At 39.9% G+C, this 10,366-nt stretch overlaps 1 protein-coding gene across 2 annotated transcripts in view; it reads right to left on the reverse strand.

The window, feature by feature from the left end:
* Positions 1 to 767: 767 nt before the first annotated feature.
* Positions 768 to 10,366, reverse strand: part of Gnrhr (gonadotropin releasing hormone receptor) — a 16,614-nt gene continuing 7,015 nt past the window's right edge. Inside the window, exons 2-3 of one of the 2 annotated variants that reach the window (XM_031341999.1) lie at positions 4,366 to 4,582; positions 768 to 1,205 (exon numbers count right to left, since the gene is read on the reverse strand). In XM_031341999.1, the coding sequence (XP_031197859.1) occupies positions 961 to 1,205; positions 4,366 to 4,582 (462 nt within the window). In that variant the 3' untranslated portion in view covers positions 768 to 960. The remainder of the gene's footprint in view (positions 1,206 to 4,365; positions 4,583 to 10,366) is intronic. The other variant, XM_031342000.1, reaches the window with a different exon arrangement.

Below are 10,366 nucleotides of genomic sequence, written 5' to 3' on the forward strand. Positions count from 1 at the left end.
AAAAACTATTCACGATTGTCAGCTAACATAAACCCCATATACTGTACAGTATGGGATATTCTATGGAATAGTCTAACAGCCCATGGGAAAAAATATCTATCCCTTTTAAATACATCCACTATGTAGGGTTGTGTCACAACCTGTAGCAGGTAAATGGGATTAATTTGTATCATGTAAATAATTTTGCCAGGCTGGTGGAATTTGTCACTAAATAAGAATCAAAGAAAAGCTTTTTAAAAGAGAAAATCAAGTGTTTTAATCCTTGCAGTTAAACATTGACCTACGGACAGTGATTCTGCTCTGTCTGTGCTCTAGGGTGTGACAGCATTGGCCTGTCCTCGCTTCTGACCTATGCACAGTGAGTGATTCTACTGACTGTGCCTTAGGTGCTGGGATAGCATCAGTCTGTTTTTGCTGTTAACCTATGGACAGAGATTCTTCTGTCTCTGGGCTTTCGTGCCTTGGGATAGCATCTGTTTTTGCTGATGACCTATGGACAGTGATTCTATTCTCTGTGGGCTCTAGGTGTTGGGGTAGAGCCAGTCCGTTATTGGTGCTGAGCCCCCTTTGAGAAAAAAACAAAAAACAAAAAACAGAAACAACTCCTCAAACTACATTGAGTGTATTTGCTTTCCCGGCCTTGTTTTTTATACTTTTTACCTTAGAACGTAGTCATTTTAAGTATTTATATATTATGATCTAAGGAGGAAGTAAAGAATCCCAAATCATATGCAATAAAACATCGGACGAGCCTGAGGCTTAGTTTAGAAGCTTCCGATTAAGGACACAGTTCAGGATTTATTTGAAGGTCTTTTGAAGCTCTAGCAACAAACTCTGTACAAGAATAAGGTTGATAACCTAAGCTGCCTTGTATATAGGTGTGTCGAAAGCTTAGAGTTTATTCCCAACTGGGGAGATGAGTTACCTTCTTCTTATAGGAGTTCTTGTGTAGTCTCCCAATTACAAAGAGAAATATCCATATATAAGCGGGTCGAAGCATGGGTTTAGAAAAGCAAAGAGAAAGAAAAAGTGATTCACTGGCTCTGACACCCGGTTTAACATTTCCGGATCAAACCAGTACCAAATTCCTAGGACATAGTAGGGAGTCCAGCAGACGACGAAGGAGGTGGCAAATGCGACTGTCATCTTTAGAGTCCTCAGCCGAGCTCTTGGGATATTATTCTTGGATTGATTCAGCTGTAGTTCTGTTAAACAGGGACAAAGAGGAAGTGTTGAGTCAGCTTTCTCACAAAACTGAAGTGATCAAAAAGGGAAGGAAGACTCATTCATTCTACCCACTGATTATAAGAAAAATAATTCCAATATTGATGATTTACTTAAAAATATTTCTACCCTAACCCACTCGGGAGTGTTAGTGTTCATTTGTAAGACTCCGATCAGGGAAGCAAAAGCAGGATGTTAGCTAGCCTGGGCTATGTAATAGAACTGCCTTAGCAAATAAATATGTTTTTATACTACGTTTTCCCCTAGGAAAGAATGAAGAGTAGAGTCATCTTTAAATTTTTGTTAAACCAAAGAAGATTTGAAAAACAGAGGTATTCAATTAAAATATGAAGTTGGTTGCCGTATTCTAGACATCTGATGTTCAGTGAATTAGTCCAGTAGGAGTATATTTTTAGTACTTATCCTAAGTTTTAATAAAGTAATTATCCATTTATTTTGCATCTATTAATTATACACAAAAGTGAGTTCAATATGATGCATATGTGTGTGTATATATGTAGGTATGTGTGTGTACGTGTGTGTGTATATATATGTGTATATGTGTGTATGTGTATGCATGTGTGTATATGTCTGTGTTTGTGTGTATGTGTGTATATATATGTATATGTGTGTGTACATGTGTATATGTGTGTGTGCATGTGTGTGTGTTTATGTGTATATATGTGTGTATATGTGTGTACATGTTTGTATGTGTGTATATGTGTTTGTGTGTGTATGTGTGTATGTATGTGTGTATGTGTGTATATGCATGTATATGTGTGTGTATGCATGTATATGTGTGTGTGTGTATGTGTGTGTATGTGTGTGTATGTGTGTGTGTGTGTATATGTATGTATATGTGTGTGTATGCATGTATATGTGTGTGTGTGTGTGTGTGTGTATGTGTGTATGTGTGTATATGTATGTATATGTATGTATATGTGTGTGTGTGTGTGTATGTGTGTGTATGTGTGTGTATGTGTGTGTGTGTGTATGTGTGTATGTGTGTATGTGTGTATATGTATGTATATGTGTGTGTATGCATGTATATGTGTGTGTGTGTGTGTATGTGTGTGTATGTGTGTGTGTGTGTGGTGTTTGAATCATATTCACCCTCTCCTCCATAGCTCTTCTGCTCCCTTCCCTCTCTTACCTCTTCCTCCAGATCAGTCCCATTTCTACTTTCATGCCTTCCCTTGCCCCCTCCCTGCCCTTTTTGAATGACTACCTAACTCCTAACTACCAGGGGTTGGGGTGGGGTGCGGGTGGGGCTTCCTGGGGGACCTCATGAAGATTCTTGCTGACAAGGACCTGCAGAGGTGATTAAGAGTCAGCCCAAGGGTGAGAGTGACTCAGGTTCCATGGTGAGGTGAACCTTGCAGCTCTGACAGACTAACAACCAGCTGCTTGTTCATTTCTACAACTGTTACAGAATAAAGGCAGAGTCATGATTATCCAAGTGGTACAGATTATGTGTTTGTTTGTTTTTATTTTTGTTTTTGTTTTTTCATTACATGTCCCAGGTTACAAGTTCAGTCACAATTAGAAAATACAAATAGAACAGATTTTATTCTTATTATTAGCCTTATAACTCTGATTTAAAGAATCTAAAGAATGTCTGCACCAAAGCCAACACACTTGTTAGAAAGCCTGGTTTTAGGCTGGAAACGTCTGCAGTTTTAAAGTCCTCCAGACAAACAGAAATATCTGAACTGGTCTTTTTATGACTAGCAAATGCTAATACCTAACTCCTTTTACTGTATGTTTCATCATTTATGCTATAAGGTAGGAAAAGTTTATTCTTGTCAATCCATCTTATTTACTGAGTTTTTTTCTTCCAGGGTGTACCCTGTATGACCCCCCTATCTTTAACCTACATTTTAGATTGCTCTAAGTCTATAATTTTAAAAAAGGCCTTGAATCTTAACCTTTTCTCCTGGCCAGAGTTTGCCAATTGTCTCTGTTAACCCTGCACCAATTATACTGTTTGAGTTTGCTCAGGGGCAAATACCTCACGAAGGTTCCCATAGTAATGACTTCGTCAACAAGCTATGTGCTTATCTGTGCTTAGTGATCTCTAGGGCATAAGGAAGACGTCCAAAGAGTGGCCAGATAAAGTTAATTTTAGGATTTTTCTCAAAAAGACTCAGACATAATTTTTTCAGGAAAAGACATAAAATGAATCATAATGCAGAAAGTTCCCAAGAATGCAACATGCAGGGGCCCAAACCTAAAAGTTGGAGATAGAAAGACAGCGAATGGGACATTTGGCTCAGCTTTGCTGGAACTCTGACAAGCATCTGTGCTGACTTCATGACTCCATTGGATATGGCTGTGCCAAAGGACCTAATGAAATTCATGAAGGTTGCTGTATTAGTAAGGGTTTCCATGGCTGCAAACGAAATACCATGATGAAAAATTAAGTTGAGGAAGAAAGGATTTATTCAGCTTATATTTCCACATCTGTGCTCTTTATCAAAGGAAAGCCCGGATAGGAACTCAAGTAGAACAGGAACTTGGAGGCAGGAGCTAATGACCCATCAGAAGCAGGCCAGTAAACAGGAAGCCTCCATGGTTTGCTCAGTCTTTCTTATAGAACTCAGGGCCACCAGCCCAGGAGGGGCACTGCCCACAATGGGCTGGCCCCTCTCCCATTGATCACTACTCGACAAACCGCCTTACAGCTGGATCTCAAAGAAGGCTTTCCTCCACCAAGGCTCTTTCCTCTCCGATGTCTCTAGCTTGTGTCAAGTTGACACAAAGCCAGCCAGTTCAGTTGCTTGTAGGAGCAGCTGCACCTTAGGAAGCTGGTATACCACTGTTGAAAATGGCTACCCCCCACACCTTCTCCCACCAGCTCTTAACTGCGCGTAAATCTACTAGGACCTGTCGGGATTTCTGAGCCCTCATATGAATGACCTTTATTCTACGGTGAAAAATGAGAACATGAGGTATCAGTTAAAGATCTCATCTATAGTATATAGTAAAAATATTACTTCAAGGGGTGATTGTGAATTGTTAAATGACCTAACCTTTGTGAACTGTTCGTCACCATCGCTAAAGCATGACCACGCTGCGTAAAAGTGTTACTGTTTAAATACTGTTTGTCTACAGTGATTCTTAGATCTAAGGAATACGTACTGCGTGGGTCTTGATGAAGGACTCGTGTGAGGGCGAAGATGATTTTGGCATTGCAGATTAGCATGATGAGGAGGGGGATGATGAAGAGGCAGCCGAAGGTGAAGAAATTGTAGAAGGCTTGATGCCACCACTTCGGAAAGCTGCAGTGGGTCACACATTGTGAGAAAACTGCAGGACCAGAGCCGTCTGCTATGTAGATCATCCTGAAGATATATAACTGCGGAAACAAACAAGAAAAAGTTATGTGTCTTTCCTGAAAGTGTTGAAAATGTTTCTTCCTTCTTTCTTTTTTTTTTTTTTTTTTTTTTTTTTTTTTTTTTTTTTTTTTTTTTTTTTTTAGATTTTTGTTTATTTTGTGTATGAGTGCACTGTAGCTATTTTCAGACAAACCAGAAGAGGGCATCAAAGCCCATTATAGATGGTTGGGAGCCAACATGTGGTTGCTGGGAATTGAACTCAGGACCTTTGGAAGAGCAGCCAATGCTCTTAACCGCTGAGCCATTTCTCCAGCCCCTTTCCCTTCTTTCTTCTGGCTTTCAACCCTAAAGCAACTTCTGAATTCCTTGTATTGAAATTTTTAAGGGAGATTTCCTTGAACTGCGTTTGTCTTCATTTGGATGACCCCGTAGGATTTTGTAATTGGAATTATTTCTGCCTTGAAGAACAATGATCACCAGAGGACTTAAACCTCACTTGTGGTTTCAACTCCCCTGTGGTTACACTGAGAAACCTTTTGGAAAGTGGTTTTGTTCATTTCCTATCCATAGTGTTTAAAACTGTGCCTTTTACAATATATCCCTAAAATACATATTAAACTTGTTTTAGACATTGAAAGGCCTAGTAAAACGCTATACTTTTACATTTTTAATGTTTATTTATTCATTTTTGGGTTTTCAAGACAGGGTTTCTCTGTGTAACAGGGCCCTGGCTGTTGTGGTTTTGATTTGTAGATAGGCTGGCCTCAAACTCATAGAGATCCACCTGCCTCTGCCTCCTGAGTGTTGGGATCAAAGGCATGTGCCACCACCACACCTGGCCCATGTGTTATACATTTTAGAATGATGGAAACCTGAGATTGCTCTCATGGCTTCTTTTCTGGTAATATTGAGTGGAAAAAGCAGTGTCGTTGGGAGAGGGGTCTGGTGGAAGGTACCCCCACTCTTGCTTTTTTTATGGCTTGAAAAGTTATAAAACCTGGGCACCAGATCTCAGTATAAAGCTTCAATTTTAAAACCACAAAGTTTTAACTGGCTGACAGCCATGAGATCAGTAATGAACATCACCTTGCCATGGACAGTCTCAGAAAGAAGTTATCTCTGAAGCAACCAAGAAAACTAAAATTGTATCTTGGTAGCGGTACCTCCTGGGAGTAGAAAGCTCCTTGGTGTTCAAACAACCTACAGGCTGCAGATAGGTCTCTCCCATGGTATCAAAAACAAGGCGCTTGGGAAGTTTCCCACATGTGTCCACTGAAGAAGAGCTCGTATTCTCAAAAGACCTCAGCTCCATTCTGTGACCTTTCATTTTGTTTCCCCTACACCATTTTCTAGAGGGTCATGGGGAGAAGTACCCAAAAAGAGAGATCTGTTCCACCCTGACTTGGGGGGGCAGGGAAGACATCACTTTACCCACAAATATGCTCCCCATCCCATTCGTGAAACTTCTTTAAAGTCCAAGGCACAGGACTCGCTGAGCAACTAACTCCTTTGAAAGAGCTCACTGCAATTCCTCTGGAGTGCTTGTTTGCTTTTCTTCTCAAATAAATTTTCTTTTTATACATTCAGAGTCTTGAAAAGAAGGGAAAGGAAACTCTTTCCTTCCCTGGACCCCCACAATAACGTCAGTAAGTTATAGAAGAAATGGTGTTTTCACTAATGGCCAAAATATAAAAGTGTAGCACTGCATTTTTGGCAAGATGCTGTGGAAACCAACATCTCTATGTGTTGCTATCGGGAATGGAAATTGGTACTACAGTAATGGAATATGTTAACTAACCATTTGACAATAACTAACAGTTACAAATGCAATGGATAATCTTGGTTGTCAACTTAACCAGATTGGGAAATGCCTAGAAAGCTGGTAAAACATATTTCTGTATGTGTCTGTGAAGGTGCATCCAAGAGATGACTGACATGTGGCTCAGTCAACTGAAGGAGGAAGATTCACTCTGAATGTGGATAGCATTGCCTTATGGCTTAAGGCCCATCTAGAGCCAAGTGTGGGATGAGGGAGTCTTGGGTCTGCATTCCTCCACATTCCCAGAGTACTAGCATGCTCTTGCTGTTGTCTTTGCCTCAAAGGGCAGAATCCTGATTGCTCAGCTTTTGGATTTGCTTCTACGGTGGCAACTATCCACCTAGTTTACAGAGCCCTCCATCCTCAAACAGGTGCCGTATAATTGGTCTCTGTTGCTTTGAATCTTCCAGTTTCTGGCTTTCCCAAGGCTTCTGTCTGCAGATCAAGGTAGTGGGATTGTCCAGCCTCTGATCGGGTAAGCCTGTGGGAGGCACAGAGGTCCTTGTGCTCACAGATAAGCACACAGGGCTGTCCATTCAAGTGGAAGAACATATAGCCTGTTTTCCACCCAGAAGCCTGGGAGTCGATGTGGTTAATAACCTGGAGCCTTTGCACTTTCTGTGCAGTTGGGACCACAGCAAATCCTCCTCCAGACTCTTATCAACAGCTTGCCATGTATAGAATGCATCCTTATGGAAGATGTCACACATCAATCTGTAGAAATCCTCTTTATGAAACATCTCATATAGTCTTTAACAAAGACTTTTGATGTGATCATTGTGTACATGGGATTGAGTCAATTATCACCAGAAAAATTTTGCTAAGCTCTACTGTGCTTAGCTATTCCTAAATAAACCATTTGGGGGTCAGACTCCTAAAGTTTGAACCGACACCTGCTACTGAGTTGTGTAGAACAGAACTACTTTCTTGTCTCTGGTGGATCATCGTTCTCCTGGCTGTGATGGTCAAAGAGAGCCCCACATAAGCCAGTCTAATAAATCCCTTATTCAGGTTCTATATACATTTTATTGATTCTATTCCTCTGGATAATTCTAAGATAGCATTTTTTCATCATCAGTTCTACACCTAGAGATTTACTTTAAACATATATCCATAAACCCAATACGTGGAAAGAATTGTGCAGATCATCCACTAATGATTCATTATTTGGAACCAAAAAGTATCAGAATGATCAACATGACTTTTTACAAAACAGTGGCTGAATGAATTATGGGAGACAATACAATTATGGGAGACTATACAGCGTAAAAGTAGGTAAGAGCCTATTTGTGAATGTGTCTGTGTACTAATATGTGTATATTTATTTCAGTTCTGCCCTAGAGGGGAGGCTGAAGCTTGGTTTCCAAGTTCCTTCCTTTACCAAAAGAATCCAGTGCTCACTGGAGTAGAAGGTCCAGAACCTGAGGGAGACAAAATACAGTATGTTCTTCAGATGGAGGTGCCAGAGTCCAGAACTGTTTGGACAAGACATGAATATGAAAGAGAGACTAAAATCCAGTTGAATAAATCCAAAAATGTTTAACAATCAAATGACAAGAAAAAACTAATCAAAAGTAATAATAAGCCAGGATTTGGTGGCACACTCCAATTCCAGCATTTGGGAAATATCGGCAAGCAGACCTTAGAAGTCATATGCTCCAGGCCAGCATAGCAAGTTCCAAGCTAGCCACAGCTACACAGAAAGACTCTGTTTAAAAACCAACAAACAAAAAGTAATGACAAACTATCAAACAAAGCAAGAATCCACGAATCCACATGGATGTAAATTACATAAGAACAAAAATGGGCATAACTAAAAGCTTTTCTTTAATATAGAGTGTTAATAAAGTAAGGAGTATAAATAAAATGGAGTTGTTTGCTAATCACTATAATACTGACTTCAGCAAAAATCAATAATTGGCAAAAATAATCAGTGAAATTTTGAGAATAGGACATTGAGAAAATATCAAAGTATCACCTCTTAGACACTTATTCATCATAAAGAGTAAGACAACTTTATAACAGAGAAATAACCATGTAATTAGCATTATAGATAAGATGACAAGTTGACATCATTTGTCTCCGTAGACAATGCATTGAGATGAAACCAATATTACATCTTCAGTATGCTTGCTTAAGCTATAGGTAAACCTAAACTGAGGAGCAATTTGTAAATGGCCCATTGTCTTCAAAAGTATCACTCTTATAAAATATGGAAGGAGACAGGAACAATTCCAGGGAAAGAGACTTTGGTGACACAGCATAGAAACCACCATTTAACCTTGTTTTTTTTTTGTTTTTTGTCTTGTTGTTGTTAAAAGAGCTGAAATTGGGAAAGGTCTGGGAGGATTGGGAGAGGGAAAATATAATCAAAATACATTATTTAAAAATTATTTAAGTAAAATTTTTTTAAAGGGCAGAAAGAAACTAGGATGACAGATGAAATTTGAAATTTGAATTGGGTGTATAGATTAAATGATAGTATCCCATAAGGGCTAATTTCTTTATTTTAATGCCCCTATTGTGGGGGTGAATGAGATCTCTTAAACACACAGTGAAGCCGAGACTGGTAAAGAAATACCATATCCCCAGCTTTTAAACAACTCAAAATCATTTAGGAGCAAAGACAGCTGTGGTGGTTTGGATGAGAATGTCCCTCACAGGCTCATATATTTGCAAGCTTACTCCCTGGTAGACGCACTGTTTGGAAGGATTGAGGGACTGGGTCTTGCTGGAGGAGGAAGTGTGTTGTTGAGGTTTCAAAAGCCCACTGCAGGCCCAGTGCTCCCCCAAATCTTTGCCTGCTGATTACAGGCCAAGATGTCAAGCTCTCTCGGCTCTTGTTCCAGCATGATGCGACAATCATAGACTAGCCCTCTAAAGTTGCAAGCAAGCCCCAGCTCAGTGCTTTCTTTTTTCAGCGTTGCCTTGGTCACAGTGTCCTTTTACAGCAGAAGGACAGGATAGCACAGAAAATGTTAATACCTGGTGATGTACAGGTCAAAGGTAGCCAAGAAATCGTAAAGTCCTTGCAACCTTGCTCTGCGTGTGAAATCCTGTTTTAAAATGATATCTCCACTTTAAACTTTAAAAAAGAACAGCTTGACTATGTTAATGGAAACATTGTAAGTCATGTTCAAAAATAAACTCCAGGGTTGGGGTGTCAGTTAAGAATTTAAGAGTTCCTAAGTTCCTAGCACTCAAGTCAGGCATCTTACAACTGCTGTAGCTTCAGGGGATTTAGTGTCCTCTTGTGGTCTCCATGAGCATACCACACACAAACAAAACAAAACAAAACAAAACAAAATACAGTAAGTAAATTCTAGTGGATACGCACTCTTTTTTTTTCCCCTGACCCATAAAGCACATTTTTTTTTAAAAAAAATGTTTGTCGTTTTCAAGCGTTCTTTGGAGAAACTTCATTTTATTGTATAACATTATGTGAATACTAAGAAGAGAAGAAAAACATTTTAAAAAATCTATAGCAAGTAAATTTGAATGAATGCTTTTGATATTATCAAACGGTGGCTAATATGCTATAATTTTTTCCATTGATTAAGATATTTTAGTATATTTAGCAGTTTGTTGTAGGGCAGTGGTCTGTTCAGGCAAACTAGGCCCAGTTGAGTAATAATAGGTCTGAACCCCTGTGACCCAGTTGGCAATATCTCTGCCTGCAAGGGATGGAAGGTGTTTGGTCAGAACTCCTGAGTCCTTGGCTACTGTTTCAGTCCCAACCTCTTACAGCTGCCCCGGCAGGAGATGTGTGCTCTGTCAGGTAGACAATGCCCCAAGCTCCCAACATTCTAGCTGGACCCTACCCCCAGTCATCTGACCACAGCCAGGCATGGCTCATCCCCCAGATAGCCATGCCTCACACAGTATAAGGGGTGCTTCTCCCCCTCCCCTCTCTCTTGTTCTCTTACCTTCTTGCCTTCTTCCTCTCTCTCTTGCTCTTTGTCCTCTCTTGCTTCCTTTCTTCCTC

The sequence above is a fragment of the Mastomys coucha genome, unplaced genomic scaffold (assembly GCF_008632895.1).
Source record: "Mastomys coucha isolate ucsf_1 unplaced genomic scaffold, UCSF_Mcou_1 pScaffold22, whole genome shotgun sequence".
In the NCBI taxonomy this organism is placed as follows: domain Eukaryota; kingdom Metazoa; phylum Chordata; class Mammalia; order Rodentia; family Muridae; genus Mastomys; species Mastomys coucha.